Here is an 18007-nt window from a genome sequence, read left to right on the forward strand (position 1 = left end):
ACAGGAGTTTGTTGTGGTGTTACTGGCATATTGAGAGAATGGTAAGGCAAAGACTGATAAATCCGATGTATAGTTCAGAAGAGGATGGTAAGGGAAGGGAGAGACGGACGGAGTAGGAAGAAGGTAGGAAGGAAGAGAAGGAGAGATGGAGGGAGGAAGAGAGGAACACCTAGAAGGAGATTATCGAGCTGGAAGAAGAACTCAAGAAATCAAGATGGTGGACAAACAAGACGTTGATATGTTTATGAATGAGGAGAGAGACCATGGCGTCGACCAGTTGTTGTGGCCGACGGTGTTACTGACGGGTGATCCCAAGTTATATGGAAAGACAGAATAAACCAAACAGATACCTTGAGGTCTTGTTATGAGAGGAGAACACTACAGCAGAACCTATCTGTTGTAGCAGAAAGAGTGAATGAATGATAACGAATGAAGAGAAAGTTTGTTTGTTTCTGGCAATTCTGTGATGTAGTGAAAGTAGTTTTAAATGAATGAAAAATAGTTCTAATATACTCTTAGTTTTATATCTTTGTTCCCTCAATTATTGAAATATATTAAGGCTTACTTATGAAACTGCCAACACAAAACTTTTCAATACACAGTCGACAATCCTGGCTGACAGCTATTGAACCTTGTCTTCTCACCCCATGTAGGGATGATTGCTTTACTTCCTCTGTGTGTGTGTGTGTGAACAGGGTATTGTGAACCCTAAGCATAGGATTTCAATGGAACTTTATAGATTGTTCAAATGATGGCCAGAAAAGAAGTGAATATGTGTGTGTTTGTGTGGAATTGGTATTAGAGGAATGTAAAGAAATTAGTAAAGGAGAGAATTACTGACTCGCTTATATATTTGACCCTCGATTCGTGTTTCGTATTCGTTCATTGAATCTGTATCGAAGTGGGAATGAGTATTTTTGGAACATGTACTATCGTGGACAAAAGTTCGCTCCCTGTAGTGAAACTGAGACACGGGAATGAGTCGCCGAACTGACTTACCCTCATTGTTATCTGGTGCTGGTGTGCTGTGAGGGTCGATGCTGCTTCAGTTTGGGAAGGAGCAAACTTTTGTCCACGATAGTACTGTGCAGCCACGGTCAAAACTCCTGTCGTCTCTCCTGCTGCTTCACTAACCCTGAGATTCAGACTCGTGAACCCGAAGCAGTAGACATTTATGCATTATTGTGTCCACGGATTCTTTGGATTCACGAGTCTGATTTACTGGATTCATGAAGCAGCAGGAGAGGCGACAGGACTTTATACTGTACTGTACAAGTGAGATGTTTCCTGAATGATAGTGTTAGTATGAACAAACCTGACGAAACAACCTAACAATTAAAGTATAATGAAGGAATGTGAAGTGTTGTATGGAGGCAGATGAACCACAACACGGGAAAAATAGTTGATCAACTTGGTACATAACTTTACAAACAAGGATCATGTTTATGTTACAATAATTATAAGGTATCATAATAGTTTTTTCATAAAATTTACTAGAAATTATATTAAAAGTCTCAAAAGGAAAATAAATATACTCGAATTTGATGAGATTTACTAAAGAACAAGAATAAAAGTAAAAACAAAAGAACTTATGTTTTAATTAATTTTGGTGGATCTTGACGAAATTTAATAAGCTAATTAGGTGATATTATTACAGAAAGACAAAAAAAAAACTTTCATTCAGTTGAAAAAAAAACAGAAACTCAATATTGTTTACATCGACGATAAAGACAATACCGAGACAATAACATAAATTCTCCTTATATCTCACTACTTTTACCTAACCTAACCTAACCTAACCTGTAGATAGGACGAGATATATTCATAAACGAAAGATCTATTATGAAAAGTTTAATCTCGTCAGTGAAAGTCAGAGTTCCTCACCAGGTCACGTGAGTTGCTTTCATAACTCAATGTCTCACCTTCTGTAAACAACAACTGTCAAATATCATAAGTTCCTTCACCTTTTTTCAAACAAGGGAAGAATTTTCTCATCGGTTACAAATTTACTTTCATTTTAATTAATATTAAAGAGTCCAGTTTTATACCACTGCCCAGCCTTATACCACAGTCCAGCCTTATACCACAGTCCGGCCTTATACCACAGTCCAGCCTTATACCACAGTCCAGCCTTATACCACAATCCAGCCTTATACCACAGTCCTAAATTATACCACAGTCCAGCCTTATACCACAGCCCAGCCTTATACCACAGTCCAGCCTTATACCACAGTCCAGCCTTATACCACAGTCCAGCCTTATACCACAATCCAGCCTCATACCACAGTCCTACATTATACCACAGTCCAGCCTTATACCGCAATCCAGCCTTATACCACAGTCCTACATTATACCACAGTCCAGCCTTATACCACAGTCCAGCCTTATACCACAGTCCAGCCTTATACCACAGTCCAGCCGTATACTACATTCCAGCCTTATACCACAGTCTAGCCTTATACCACAGCCCTACTTTATACCACAGTCCAGCCTTATACCACAGCCACTCCCTCCACCACCTCTTGTCCTCCCATCACCACTGTTGCCAACACAAACTACTGTCCTATCTCGTCTGTACATCAAACAACGATAAATAAATACTTTAACACCTGAGGGAAAACTTATCATAAAGGTATTCATCATTAAAAAAGTCTCAGTTGATGATAAATTCTGTTTATATTTACCCATTAGTTCAGTAAGAGGAATTCCCATACTGAGTGAACGTTTGCTGATTCGTCTGTATATATCAACAGTATGAAGGTAATTCAGAATTTTAAAGGAATCAATTAAAACTAAAGACACCGTAATGTATAATAACTTTTTCATTTTTTTCATTAAATTTATATATGAGCTTTTACATAAGTTTCTCTCTAAATTTACCTGTTCCATAACATTTCAGGCTTTAACAAAATATGGTAGTGCCAAGGTCTATGACCCAACCAGCAGTGTTCTACTTAATATAAGCCAAGCAGGTCATCCAATACAGTTCCTCTCACCATCTAGCGACCTTGAGCCCCCCGGAGTGTCTGCCCCCCGACCATGTATATAAAGCGGCGCCAATTGGACCCAGCATCACAACTCTCGCTCTGGTCTTCCTCCTCACCTCACCTCCTCCTCGAGACTCACACTCAACACTTGACTCAACAACAACACCTCACTCAGAGTCACAACTCATATTAAGACTTTCACAACAAACATCTCCTGAAGATGAAGGTCACAAAACATCTTATATTTATCGGTAAGAGAACTATGTAACTCGTATATGTAATGACCTTTTTCATTAAGTTTCTAATGTATCTCAGAAGACTAACTCTCTCTCTTATTCATTACTGAACACAAACGTAAACTAAAAGCTCAATTATCACGTATAAGAATTTTCCTTCCATTAACATCTATGTAATTTTTGTCGTAATTTACAATAAGTTTTACTTTCTTTATTTTCTCAGCCTCGCTAGTTGCGTCATCCTGGGCGGTCAACCTAAATTATTTAACTCCAACGAACGGCTTCAATGGTGGCAACGGTAATGGTAACGGTAATGGAGGTTATAATAATGGAATTAATGGAAATGGCAACGGAAATGGGTTAGTCAATGGAAATGGTAACGGATACGCCAATGGTTTAAATGGAAATGGTGTGATTGTAAACGGTAATGGAAATGGTAATGGATATGTAAATGGCGGAAATGGTAACGGAGTATATACAAACGGCAATGGAAACGGAGTAATCAACGGAAATGGTAACGGATACACCAATGGTGGTTATGGCAACGGTAATGGACTTATTGTCAACGGCAACGGTGTTGTTAACGGAAACGGATATGCCAATGGAAATGGTAATGGTTTTGTCAACGGCAACGGTGGTGTTAACGGGAACGGATATACCAATGGAAATGGTAATGGTTTAGTCAACGGCAATGGTGCTGTTAATGGGAACGGATATGCCAATGGAAATGGTAATGGTTTAGTCAACGGCAACGGCGCTGTTAACGGGAACGGATACTACAACGGCATCGTGGGCCCCATCAGCGCCCTTGCAGATGCTATTGGAGGTGGTGGCGTCCCCGGCGTGGACTATCCCATCCTGGCTTCTGTCCCCTTCACTGGATTCTCCTGCGGCGGACTAATACCCGGATACTACGCTGATACTGCCCTCGAGGCCGGCTGTCAGGTGAGTCTTTTACTGCCCCCGAGGCCGGCTGTCAGCTGAGTCTTATACTGCCCCCGAGGCCGGCTGTCAGCTGGGTTTTATACTGCCCCGAGGCCGGCTGTCAGCTGAGTCTTATGTCATATAAACTAATACATTCTGAATTTTATGAAGGTTTAGTTGTTACGTCTCCTGCTGTATAAAGAAGATATATTCCTTTATTCCTTAAGATTTTTGATAATAGAACTTGAAGCATTTATCTGTTTCCATAATAATGTTGTTTAAAGTAGATGTTGCTTATCTTCAGGTTAATTGATAATGTTGTCCTCGACAGGTGTTTCACATCTGTCAGGCAGATGGCAGGAGCGACTCCTTCCTGTGTCCCAACGGCACCATCTTCTCCTTCCTGTGTCCCAACGGCACCATCTTCAACCAACAGTTCTTCGTGTGTGACTGGTGGTACAACTTTGACTGTTCCACCGCCCCGCAGTTCTACAGTCTCAACGCTCAGATCGGAGTGGTCAACGGTAATGGCAACGGATACTCCAACGGCATCGTCAATGGCATTATTAACGGTAACGGGATTTACGGTAACGGAGCAAATGGCAATGGTGCAGTAAACGGAAATGGTGTCGTCAACGGTAATGGAAACGGATACGCTAATGGCAATGGTTATGCTAATGGCAACGGTAATGGCAATGGATACGTCAATGGTGGAGTAAATGGAAATGGACTCATCAATGGCAATGGCAACGGTTATGCTAATGGCAACGGTAATGGTAACGGATACGTCAATGGTGCAGTAAATGGAAATGGTGTCGTCAATGGTAATGGAAACGGATACGCTAATGGCAACGGTAATGGCAATGGATACGCCAATGGTGCAGTAAATGGAAATGGACTCATCAATGGTAATGGCAACGGTTATGCTAATGGCAACGGTAATGGCAATGGATACGCCAATGGTGCAGTAAATGGAAATGGACTCATCAATGGCAATGGCAACGGTTATGCTAATGGCAACGGTAATGGCAATGGATACGCCAATGGTGCAGTAAATGGAAATGGACTCATCAATGGTAATGGCAACGGTTATGCTAATGGAAACGGCAATGGCAATGGATATGCCAACGGTGCAGTAAATGGAAATGGTCTCATCAACGGCAATGGCAACGGTTATGCAAATGGCAACGGTAATGGAATTAATGGCAACGTAAATGGAAATGGTCTTATCAACGGTAATGGTAATGGTCTTATCAACGGCAACGGTAATGGATACACTAACGGTAACGGAATCAACGGAAATGGAAACGGATACACCAACGGTAATGGAAACGGTAACGGATACGCCAATGGCAACGGTAATGGTATTATCAATGGGAACGGTAATGGACTTTTCAATGGCAACGGTAATGGTCTCATCAACGGCAACGGTAATGGATACACCAACGGCAACGGAGTCAACGGGAACGGGTTGAGCATACCGGCGCCAGCCTCTCCCTCCGGCCTGTACCAGACGCCCGCCTTCTAAGTGTTGCCTCCCACATCTGTCTCAACTCTTACAAACTTTTTGTTATCATACACCGAAGCTGCAGTTAGAGGACATTTGTCTGTGTCTTTCACTACTTCCAGGAATTAATATATGTGAGAGATGTCAGCTTTACCTTCCTTAAGAGGCAGCTAAAACGACTAAGCTAACCAGCTGAGCCTGACATGGCAGGGTCAGGACCATAGTATGCTGTACCTAGTAACTATGTACTGTACATGCTTGCTCTAGTTCTCACTCTTTTATCTGCAACTTAATAAACTTATGTACTTATATAAAGTTATAATACATTTACAACTTATGTTGCACCTGTGGACATGAGCGTCTTTTTCTAAATTATTAATTGCGGTGTTCTAAAAAATAATCCAGGAAATCTTGTATAAATCTTTGTGATTCAGTTAACAGTATTTTTTCTGTATAATAAATAACTCGGTCGTGGTTTCAAGTTAATTAAATTACTTCATTATCTGCTGTATGTTCTAAAGTATTGTTATATTGAGGTGTGGTCAGGGAGCTTAAAATGTTTTCCAAAAATTAACTTGTTACTTGTTAAGAGTTCAACTAAATCTTTACTCGAGATTAATCAATATTTTGTTTATTATATATAATTACAAAGTGTAGTTGACAACCTTTATTTGTTGCTTCAAGATGCTTATTATATTTTCTTATGACAAATATAATCTAAAAAAATAATAAATAATATTATTATGCAATGTGTTTTTATCCTATTCTTATCACGACTTAAACAATAGATTTCTTTCAGATTTACAATAATTCTGAAGATCTAGTATTGTACCTGCAGTAGCTGTCATCTTCATTAAAACATCAAATATGATTCACATGAAGATTAACAAGGTGTAATGATAGGATTGTTTGGTTATAAAACATGGATTAAAAATAAATGGAAACTCGTTATTAGTAGTACAATACAGTTCATATCTATCAATTGTACCCAAATACCACTCGAAGATTTCATGTACAGAACCAAGTGAACAAGAAGGAAATAAAAACAATATTTTTTAGTTGTATATGTACATGTATTTTCCCTCCCTCCCTCCCTCAACTCCCTGGCATTTTGTATTTTTCTAAGAGTTAGGAGTTAAAATCATCATTCTCCATTTCCTTCATGACCTTACAGTTAGGCACGTATCCCCTCCCATCTTGGTGGGTTGAGGGAGAACACCTTACCTCAAGAACTGGTTGACAATGAACTGTGATGTAGAGCGCGGCCATACTCACATTAGTGCAGGCCACACCACCATAGGCCCCAATAGACACTAAATTATCACCCTGGAGAAAAACTTTCTCACCTCGATACATAAAACCAAATTAAGAGTCAACTTTAAACTAATTACTTCTTCAGCGTATGTACACACCTACTTAGGCTTCCATGGTCAAGGATTCCCATGATTCCTCCTCACTAGATCATCACTAAGTTCGGTCACTCAAGCTACGTCTTGCAGTGTGAGAAAGCAACACGTATTTCTCTACTTTAGTTACACGTAGTGATATGTGTCAAGCTGGACCCTGAATGAAAGAGTAACAAGTAAATTAGAAGGAAAAATAAAGAACTTAAGAATCATATGTTGGGTAATAGAACAAATAAAACAAGAAAAATAGAACTAAGGAAGAGATGTGAGAGTGAAGGAAGTGTCTGGCAGAGATATGACAACAGGAGTTTGTTGTGGTGTTACTGGCATATTGAGAGAATGGTAAGGGAAAGACTGATAAATCCGATGTATAGTTCAGAAGAGGATGGTAGGGGAAGGGAGAGACGGACGGAGTAGGAAGAAGGTAGGAAGGAAGAGAAGGAGAGATGGAGGGAGGAAGAGAGGAACACCTAGAAGGAGATTATCGAGCTGGAAGAAGAACTCAAGAAATCAAGATGGTGGACAAACAAGACGTTGATATGTTTATGAATGAGGAGAGAGACCATGGCGTCGACCAGTTATTGTGGCCGACTGTGTTACTGACGGGTGATCCCAAGTTATATGGAAAGACAGAATAAACCAAACAGATACCTTGAGGTCTTGTTATGAGAGGAGAACACTACAGCAGAACCTATCTGTTGTAGCAAAAAGAGTGAATGAATGATAACGAATGAAGAGAAAGTTTGTTTGTTTCCGGCAATTCTGTGATGTAGTGAAAGTAGTTTTAAATGAATGAAAAATAGTTCTAATATACTCGTAGTTTTATATCTTTGTTACCTTAATTATTGAAATATATTAAGGCTTACTTATGAAACTGCCAACACAAAACTTTTCAATACACAGTCGACAATCCTGGCTGACAGTTATTGAACCTTGTCTTCTCACCCCATGTAGGGATGATTGCTTTACTTCCTCTGTTTATGTGTGTGTGTGAACAGGGTATTGTGAAACCTAAGCATAGGATTTCAATGGAACTTTATAGATTGTTCAAATGATGGCCAGAAAAGAAGTGAATATGTGTGTGTTTGTGTGGAATCGGAATTAGAGGAATGTAAAGAAATTCGTAAAGGAGAGAATTACTGACTCGCTTAGAAATTTGACCCTCGATTCGTGTTTCGTAATCGTTCATTGAATGTGTATCGACGTGGGAATGAGTATTTTTGGAACATGTACTATCGTTGACAAAAGTTCGCTCCCTGTAGTGAAACTGAGACACGGGAATGAGTCTCCGAACTGACTTACCCTCATTGTTATCTGGTGCTGGTGTGCTGTGAGGGTCGATACTGCTTCAGTTTGGGAAGGAGCAAACCTTTGTCCACGATAGTACTGTGCAGCCACGGTCAAAAGTCCTGTCGTCTCTCCTGCTGCTTCACTAACCCTGAGATTCAGACTCGCGAACCCGAGGCAGTAGACATTGATGCATTATTGTGTCCACGGATTCTTTGGATTCACGAGTCTGAATTGCTGGATTCATGAAGCAGCAGGAGAGGCGACAGGACTTTATACTGTACTGTACAAGTGAGATGTTTCCTAAATGATAGTGTTAGTATGAACAAACCTGACGAAACAACCTAACAATTAAAGTATAATGAAGGAATGTGAAGTGTTCTGTGGAGGCAGATGAACCACAACACCGGAAAAATAGTTGATCAACTTGGTACATAACTTTACAAACAAGGATCATGTTTACGTTACAATAATTATAAGGTATCATAATAGTTTTTTCATAAAATTTACAAGAAATTTTATTAAACGTCTCAAAAGGAAAATAAGTATACTCGAATTTGATGAGATTTACCAAAGAACAAGAAAAAAAGTAAATACAAAATAACTTATCATTTAATTAATTATGGTGGATCTTGATGAAACTTAATAAGCTAATTATGTGATATTGTTACAGAAAGACAAAAAAAACTTCCATTCAGTTGAAAAAAACAAAACAGAAATTCAATATTGTTTACATCGACGATAAAGACAATACAGAGACTATAACATAAATTCTCCTTATATCTCACTACTTTTACCTAACCTAACCTAACCTAACCTGTAGATAGGACGAGATATATTAATAAACTAAAGATCTATTATGAAAAGTTTAATCTCGTCAGTGAAAGTCAGAGTTCCTCACCAGGTCACGTGAGTTGCTTTCATAACTCAATGTCTCACCTTCTGTAAACAACAACTGTCAAATATCATAAGTTCCTTCACCTTTTTTCAAACAAGGGAAGAATTTTCTCATCGGTTACAAATTTACTTTCATTTTAATTAAAATTTAAGAGTCCAGTTTTATACCACAACCCAGCCTTATACCACAGTCCAGCCTTATATCACAGTCCAGCCTTATACTACAGTCCAGCCTTATGCCACAGCCCTACTTTATACCAGAGTCCAGCCTTATACCACAGTCCTACATTATACCACAGTCAGCCTTATACCTGGCCAGCCTTATACCCACAGTCAGCCTTATACCACAGTCAGCCTTATACCGCAATCCAGCCTTATACCACAGTCACCACATTATACCACAGTCAGGCTTATACCACAGTACAGCCCATATACCTGATCCAATATACCTGATCCCAGCCTTATATCACAGTCCAGCCTTATACTACAGTCCAGCCTTATGCCACAGCCCTACTTTATACCAGAGTCCAGCCTTATACCACAGCCACTCCCTCCACCACCTCGTGTCCTCCCATCACCACTGTTGCCAACACAAACTACTGTCCTATCTCGTCTGTACATCAACCAACGATAAATAAATACTTTAACACCTGAGGGAAAACTTATCATAAAGGTTTTCATCACTAAAAAAGTCTCAGTTGATGATAAATTCTGTTTATATTTACCCATTAGTTCAGTATTGCATAAGAGGAATTCCCATACTGAGTGAACGTTGCTGATTCTTCTGTATATATCAACAGTATGAAGGTAATCCAGAATTTTAAAGGAATCAATTAATACTAAAGACACCCTAATGTATAATAACTTTTTCTTTTTTTTCATTAAATTTGTACATGAGCTTTTACATAAGTTTCTCTCTAAAATTACCTATTCCATAACATGTCAGGCTTAAAAAAAATATGGTAGTGTCAAGGTCTATGACCCAACCAGCAGTGTTCTACTTAATATCAGCCAAGCAGGTCACCCAATACAGTTCCTCTCACCATCTAGCGACCTTGAGCCTCCCGGAGTGTCTGCCCCCCGACCATGTATATAAAGCGGCGCCAGTTGGACCCAGCATCACAACTCTTGCTCTGGTCTTCCTCCTCACCTCACCTCCTCCTCGAGACTCACACTCAACACTTGACTCAACAACAACACTCATTCAGAGTCACAACTCATATTAAGACTTTCACAACAAACATCTCCTGAAGATGAAGGTCACAAAACATCTTATATTTATCGGTAAGAGAACTATGTAACTCGTATATGTAGTGATCTTTTTCATTAAGTTTCTAATGTATCTCAGAAGACTAACTCTCTCTCTTATTCATTACTGAACACAAACGTAAACTAAAAACTCAATTATCATGTATAAGAATTTTCCTTCCATTAACATCTATGTAATTTTTGTCGTAATTTACAATAAGTTTTACTTTCTTTATTTTCTCAGCCTCGCTAGTTGCGTCATCCTGGGCGGTCAACCTAAATTATTTAACTCCAACGAACGGCTTCAACGGTGGCAACGGTAATGGTAACGGTAATGGAGGTTATAATAATGGAATTAATGGAAATGGCAACGGTGTGATTCTAAACGGCAACGGAAATGGGTTAGTCAATGGAAATGGTAACGGATACGCCAATGGTTTAAATGGAAATGGTGTGATTGTAAACGGTAATGGAAATGGTAATGGATATGTAAATGGCGGAAATGGTAACGGAGTATATACAAACGGCAATGGAAACGGAGTAATCAACGGAAATGGTAACGGATACACCAATGGTGGTTATGGCAACGGTAATGGACTTATTGTCAACGGCAACGGTGTTGTTAACGGAAACGGATATGCCAATGGAAATGGTAATGGTTTTGTCAACGGCAACGGTGGTGTTAACGGGAACGGATATACCAATGGAAATGGTAATGGTTTAGTCAACGGCAATGGTGCTGTTAATGGGAACGGATATGCCAATGGAAATGGTAATGGTTTAGTCAACGGCAACGGCGCTGTTAACGGGAACGGATACTACAACGGCATCGTGGGCCCCATCAGCGCCCTTGCAGATGCTATTGGAGGTGGTGGCGTCCCCGGCGTGGACTATCCCATCCTGGCTTCTGTCCCCTTCACTGGATTCTCCTGCGGCGGACTAATACCCGGATACTACGCTGATACTGCCCTCGAGGCCGGCTGTCAGGTGAGTCTTTTACTGCCCCCGAGGCCGGCTGTCAGCTGAGTCTTATACTGCCCCCGAGGCCGGCTGTCAGCTGGGTTTTATACTGCCCCCGAGGCCGGCTGTCAGCTGAGTCTTATGTCATATAAACTAATACATTCTGAATTTTATGAAGGTTTAGTTGTTACGTCTCCTGCTGTATAAAGAAGATATATTCCTTTATTCCTTAAGATTTTTGATAATAGAACTTGAAGCATTTATCTGTTTCCATAATAATGTTGTTTAAAGTAGATGTTGCTTATCTTCAGGTTAATTGATAATGTTGTCCTCGACAGGTGTTTCACATCTGTCAGGCAGATGGCAGGAGCGACTCCTTCCTGTGTCCCAACGGCACCATCTTCAACCAACAGTTCTTCGTGTGTGACTGGTGGTACAACTTTGACTGTTCCACCGCCCCGCAGTTCTACAGTCTCAACGCTCAGATCGGAGTGGTCAACGGTAATGGCAACGGATACTCCAACGGCATCGTCAATGGCATTATTAACGGTAACGGGATTTACGGTAACGGAGCAAATGGCAATGGTGCAGTAAACGGAAATGGTGTCGTCAACGGTAATGGAAACGGATACGCTAATGGCAATGGTTATGCTAATGGCAACGGTAATGGCAATGGATACGTCAATGGTGGCGTAAATGGAAATGGACTCATCAATGGCAATGGCAACGGTTATGCTAATGGCAACGGTAATGGTAACGGATACGTCAATGGTGCAGTAAATGGAAATGGTGTCGTCAATGGTAATGGAAACGGATATGCTAATGGCAATGGTTATGCTAATGGCAACGGTAATGGCAATGGCTACGTCAATGGTGCAGTAAATGGAAATGGACTCATCAATGGCAATGGCAACGGTTATGCTAATGGCAACGGTAATGGTAATGGATACGTCAATGGTGCAGTAAATGGAAAATGGACCCATCACGGTAATGGCAACGGTTAGTAAATGGCAAAGGTAACGAATTAATGGCAACGTGAAATGCACAATTTATCAACGGCAACGGAATTAATGGCAACGGAAATGGTACTATTCTTATCAACGGGCAACGGTAATGGATATAATTAACGTAAACGAATCAACGGTAATGGTAACGGATACGTCAATGGTGCAGTAATGGAAATGGTGTCGTCAATGGTAATGGAAACGGACACGCTAATGGCAACGGTTATGCTAATGGAAACGGCAATGGCAATGGATATGCCAACGGTGCAGTAAATGGAAATGGTCTCATCAACGGCAATGGCAACAGTTATGGAAATGGCAACGGTAATGGAATTAATGGCAACGTAAATGGAAATGGTCTTATCAACGGTAATGGTAATGGTCTTATCAACGGCAACGGTAATGGATACACTAACGGTAACGGAATCAACGGAAATGGAAACGGATACACCAACGGTAATGGAAACGGTAACGGATACGCCAATGGCAACGGTAATGGTATTATCAATGGGAACGGTAATGGACTTTTCAATGGCAACGGTAATGGTCTCATCAACGGCAACGGTAATGGATACACCAACGGCAACGGAGTCAACGGGAACGGGTTGAGCATACCGGCGCCAGCCTCTCCCTCCGGCCTGTACCAGACGCCCGCCTTCTAAGTGTTGCCTCCCACATCTGTCTCAACTCTTACAAACTTTTTGTTATCATACACCGAAGCTGCAGTTAGAGGACATTTGTCTGTGTCTTTCACTCCTTCCAGGAATTAATATATGTGAGAGATGTCAGCTTTACCTTCCTTAAGAGGCAGCTAAAACGACTAAGCTAACCAGCTGAGCCTGACATGGCAGGGTCAGGACCATAGTATGCTGTACCTAGTAACTATATACTGTACATGCTTGCTCTAGTTCTCACTCTTTTATCTACAACTTAATACACTTATGTACTTATATAAAGTTATTATACATTTACAACTTATGTTGCACCTGTGAACATGAGCGTCTTTTTCTAAATTATTAATTGCGGTGTTCCAAAAAATAATCCAGGAAATCTTGTATAAATCTTTGTGATTCAGTTAACAGTATTTTTTCTGTATAATAAATAACTCGGCCGTGGTTTCAAGTTAATTAAATTACTTCATTATCTGCTGTATGTTCTAAAGTATTGTTATATTGAGGTGTGGTCAGGGAGCTTAAAATGTTTTCCAAAAATTAACTTGTTACTTGTTAAGAGTTCAACTAAATCTTTACTCGAGATTAATCAATATTTTGTTTATTATTTATAATTACAAAGTGTAGTTGACAACCTTTATTTGTTGCTTCAAGATGCTTATTATATTTTCTTATGACAAATATAATCTAAAAAAATAATAAATAATATTATTATACAATGTGTTTATATCCTATTCTTATCACGACTTAAACAATAGAATTCTTTCAGATTTACAATAATTCTGAAGATCTAGTATTGTACCTGCAGTAGCTGTCATCTTCATCAAAACATCAAATATGATTCACATGAATATTAACAAGATGTAATGATAGGATTGTTTGGTTATACAACATGGATCAAAAAAAATGGAAACTCGTTATTAATAGTACAATACAGTTCATATCTATCAATTGTACCCAAATACCACTCTAAGATTTCATGTACAGAAACAAGTGAACAAGAAGGAAATAAAACCAATATTTTTTAGTTGTATTTGTACATGTATTTTCCCTCCCTCCCTCCCTCAACTCCCTGGCATTTTGTATTTTTCTAAGAGTTCGGAGTTAAAATCATCATTCTCCATTTCCTTCATGACCTTATAGTTAGGCACGTATCCCCTCCCATCTTGGTGGGTTGATGGAGAACACCTTACCTCAAGAACTAGTTGACACTAAATTATCACCCTGGAGAAAAACTTTCTCACCTCGATACATAAAACCAAATTAAGAGTCAACTTTAAACTAATTACTTCTTTAGCGTATGTACACACCTGCTTAGGCTTCCATGGTCAAGGATTCCCATGATTCCTCCTCACTAGATCATCACTATGTTCGGTCACTCAAGCTACGTCTTACAGTGCGAGAACGCAACACGTATTTCTCTACTTTAGTTACACGTAGTGATATGTGTCAAGCTGGACCCTGAATGAAAGAGTAACAAGTAAATTAGAAGGAAAAATAAAGAACTTAAGAATCATATGTTGGGTAATAGAACAAATAAAACAAGAAAAATAGAACTAAGGAAGAGATGTGAGAGTGAAGGAAGTGTCTGGCAGAGATATGACAACAGGAGTTTGTTGTGGTGTTACTGGCATATTGAGAGAATGGTAAGGGAAAGACTGATAAATCCGATGTATAGTTCAGAAGAGGATGGTAGGGGAAGGGAGAGACGGACGGAGTAGGAAGAAGGTAGGAAGGAAGAGAAGGAGAGATGGAGGGAGGAAGAGAGGAACACCTAGAAGGAGATTATCGAGCTGGAAGAAGAACTCAAGAAATCAAGATGGTGGACAAACAAGACGTTGATATGTTTATGAATGAGGAGAGAGACCATGGCGTCGACCAGTTGTTGTGGCCGACGGTGTTACTGTCGTGTGATCCCAAGTTATATGGAAAGACAGAATAAACCAAACAGATACCTTGAGGTCTTGTTATGAGAGGAGAACACTACAGCAGAACCTATCTGTTGTAGCAGAAAGAGTGAATGAATGATAACGAATGAAGAGGAAGTTTGTTTGTTTCCGGCAATTCTGTGATGTAGTGAAAGTAGTCTTAAATGAATGAAAAATAGTTCTAATATACTCTTAGTTTTATATCTTTGTTCCCTAATTATTGAAATATATTAAGGCTTACTTATGAAACTGCCAACACAAAACTTTTCAATACACAGTCGACAATCCTGGCTGACAGTTATTGAACCTTGTCTTCTCACCCCATGTAGGGATGATTGCTTTACTTCCTCTGTGTGTGTGTGTGAACACGGTATTGTGAAACCTAAGCATAGGATTTCAATGGAACTTTATAGATTGTTCAAATGATGGCCAGAAAAGAAGTGAATATGTGTGTGTTTGTGTGGAATCGGTATTAGAGGAATGTAAAGAAATTAGTAAAGGAGAGAATTACTGACTCGCTTATAAAGTTGACCCTCGATTCGTGTTTCGTAATCGTTCATTGAATCTGTATCGAAGTGGGAATGAGTATTTTTGGAACATGTACTATCGTGGACAAAAGTTCGCTCCCTGTAGTGAAACTGAGACACGGGAATGAGTCTCCGAACTGACTTACCCTCATTGTTATCTGGTGCTGGTGTCCTGTGAGGGTCGATACTGCTTCAGTTTGGGAAGGAGCGAACTCATGTCCACGATAGTGCTGTGCAGCCACGGTCAAAACTCCTGTCGTCTCTCCTGCTGCTTCACTAACCCTGAGATTCAGACTCGTGAACCCGAAGCAGTAGACATTGATGCATTATTGTGTCCACGGATTTTATGGATTCACGAGTCTGAATTACTGGGTTCATGAAGCAGCAGGAGAGGCGACAGGACTTTCTACTGCACTGTACAAGTGAGATGTTTCCTAAATGATAGTGTTAGTATGAACAAACCTGACGAAACAACCTAACAATTAAAGTATAATGAAGGAATGTGAAGTGTTGTATGGAGGCAGATGAACCACAACACGGGAGAAATAGTTAATCAACTTGGTACATAACTTTACAAACAAGGATCATGTTTACGTTACAATAATTATAAGGTATCATAATATTTTTTTCATAAAATTTACTAGAAATTATATTAAAAGTCTCAAAAGGAAAATAAATATACTCGAATTTGATGAGATTTACTAAAGAACAAGAATAAAAGTAAAGACAAAAGAACTTATGTTTTAATTAATTTTGGTGGATCTTGACGAAATTTAATAAGCTAATTAGGTGATATTGTTACAGAAAGACAAAAAAAAAACTTTCATTCAGTTGAAAAAAACCCAGAAACTCAATATTGTTTACATCGACGATAAAGACAATACCGAGACTATAACATAAATTCTCCTTATATCTCACTACTTTTACCTAACCTAACCTAACCTAACCTGTAGATAGGACGAGATATATTCATAAACGAAAGATCTATTATGAAAAGTTTAATCTCGTCAGTGAAAGTCAGAGTTCCTCACCTGGTCACGTGAGTTGCTTTCATAACTCAATGTCTCACCTTCTGTAAACAACAACTGTCAAATATCATAATTTCCTTCACCTTTTTTCAAACAAGGGAAGAATTTTCTCATCGGTTACAAATTTACTTTCATTTTAATTAATATTAAAGAGTCCAGTTTTATACCACTGCCCAGCCTTATACCACAGTCCAGCCTTATACCACAGTCCGGCCTTATACCACAGTCCAGCCTTATACCACAGTCCAGCCTTATACCACAATCCAGCCTTATACCACAGTCCTAAATTATACCACAGTCCAGCCTTATACCACAGCCCAGCCTTATACCACAGTCCAGCCTTATACCACAGTCCAGCCTTATACCACAGTCCAGCCTTATACCACAATCCAGCCTCATACCACAGTCCTACATTATACCACAGTCCAGCCTTATACCGCAATCCAGCCTTATACCACAGTCCTACATTATACCACAGTCCAGCCTTATACCACAGTCCAGCCTTATACCACAGTCCAGCCTTATACCACAGTCCAGCCGTATACTACATTCCAGCCTTATACCACAGTCTAGCCTTATACCACAGCCCTACTTTATACCACAGTCCAGCCTTATACCACAGCCACTCCCTCCACCACCTCTTGTCCTCCCATCACCACTGTTGCCAACACAAACTACTGTCCTATCTCGTCTGTACATCAAACAACGATAAATAAATACTTTAACACCTGAGGGAAAACTTATCATAAAGGTATTCATCATTAAAAAAGTCTCAGTTGATGATAAATTCTGTTTATATTTACCCATTAGTTCAGTAAGAGGAATTCCCATACTGAGTGAACGTTTGCTGATTCGTCTGTATATATCAACAGTATGAAGGTAATTCAGAATTTTAAAGGAATCAATTAAAACTAAAGACACCGTAATGTATAATAACTTTTTCATTTTTTTCATTAAATTTATATATGAGCTTTTACATAAGTTTCTCTCTAAATTTACCTGTTCCATAACATTTCAGGCTTTAACAAAATATGGTAGTGCCAAGGTCTATGACCCAACCAGCAGTGTTCTACTTAATATAAGCCAAGCAGGTCATCCAATACAGTTCCTCTCACCATCTAGCGACCTTGAGCCCCCCGGAGTGTCTGCCCCCCGACCATGTATATAAAGCGGCGCCAATTGGACCCAGCATCACAACTCTCGCTCTGGTCTTCCTCCTCACCTCACCTCCTCCTCGAGACTCACACTCAACACTTGACTCAACAACAACACCTCACTCAGAGTCACAACTCATATTAAGACTTTCACAACAAACATCTCCTGAAGATGAAGGTCACAAAACATCTTATATTTATCGGTAAGAGAACTATGTAACTCGTATATGTAATGATCTTTTT

The 18007-nt window shown here is 39.6% G+C and overlaps 2 protein-coding genes across 2 annotated transcripts; both read left to right on the forward strand.

Annotated features, from left to right (window-relative positions):
• The first annotated feature begins 3084 nt into the window (after positions 1-3084).
• LOC121860669 (fibroin heavy chain-like) lies at positions 3085-6398 on the forward strand. The gene is made up of 4 exons (XM_042357949.1): positions 3085-3238; positions 3447-4168; positions 4479-4857; positions 5110-6398. Exons 1-4 carry the CDS (start codon positions 3208-3210, stop codon positions 5673-5675), a joined length of 1698 nt encoding a protein of 565 aa, XP_042213883.1. The 5' UTR covers positions 3085-3207; the 3' UTR covers positions 5676-6398.
• A 3985-nt stretch (positions 6399-10383) lies between these two features.
• Positions 10384-13841, forward strand: LOC121860671 (glycine-rich cell wall structural protein 1.8-like). The gene is made up of 4 exons (XM_042357950.1): positions 10384-10528; positions 10737-11479; positions 11791-12455; positions 12626-13841. The coding sequence occupies exons 1-4, from the start codon at positions 10498-10500 to the stop codon at positions 13116-13118; spliced, it is 1932 nt and encodes a 643-aa protein (XP_042213884.1). The 5' UTR covers positions 10384-10497; the 3' UTR covers positions 13119-13841.
• The last annotated feature ends 4166 nt before the right edge of the window (positions 13842-18007 follow it).

The sequence above is a fragment of the Homarus americanus genome, unplaced genomic scaffold, assembly GCF_018991925.1.
Source record: "Homarus americanus isolate GMGI-L3 unplaced genomic scaffold, GMGI_Hamer_2.0 scaffold18917, whole genome shotgun sequence".
Classification (NCBI taxonomy): Eukaryota; Metazoa; Arthropoda; class Malacostraca; order Decapoda; family Nephropidae; genus Homarus; species Homarus americanus.

What these genes read in the sequence shown, in the direction of transcription:
- LOC121860671 (XM_042357950.1), top strand. Translation starts at nt 10,498, where the DNA reads ATGAAGGTCACAAAACATCTTATATTTATCG. An exon ending in AAAACATCTTATATTTATCG is followed by an intron (nt 10,529 to 10,736) that starts GTAAGAGAACTA and finishes TTATTTTCTCAG; the next exon opens with CCTCGCTAGTTGCGTCATCC. An exon ending in CCCTCGAGGCCGGCTGTCAG is followed by an intron (nt 11,480 to 11,790) that starts GTGAGTCTTTTA and finishes TGTCCTCGACAG; the next exon opens with GTGTTTCACATCTGTCAGGC.
- LOC121860669 (XM_042357949.1), top strand. Translation starts at nt 3,208, where the DNA reads ATGAAGGTCACAAAACATCTTATATTTATCG. An exon ending in AAAACATCTTATATTTATCG is followed by an intron (nt 3,239 to 3,446) that starts GTAAGAGAACTA and finishes TTATTTTCTCAG; the next exon opens with CCTCGCTAGTTGCGTCATCC. An exon ending in TGGCAATGGATACGTCAATG is followed by an intron (nt 4,858 to 5,109) that starts GTGGAGTAAATG and finishes GATACGCCAATG; the next exon opens with GTGCAGTAAATGGAAATGGA.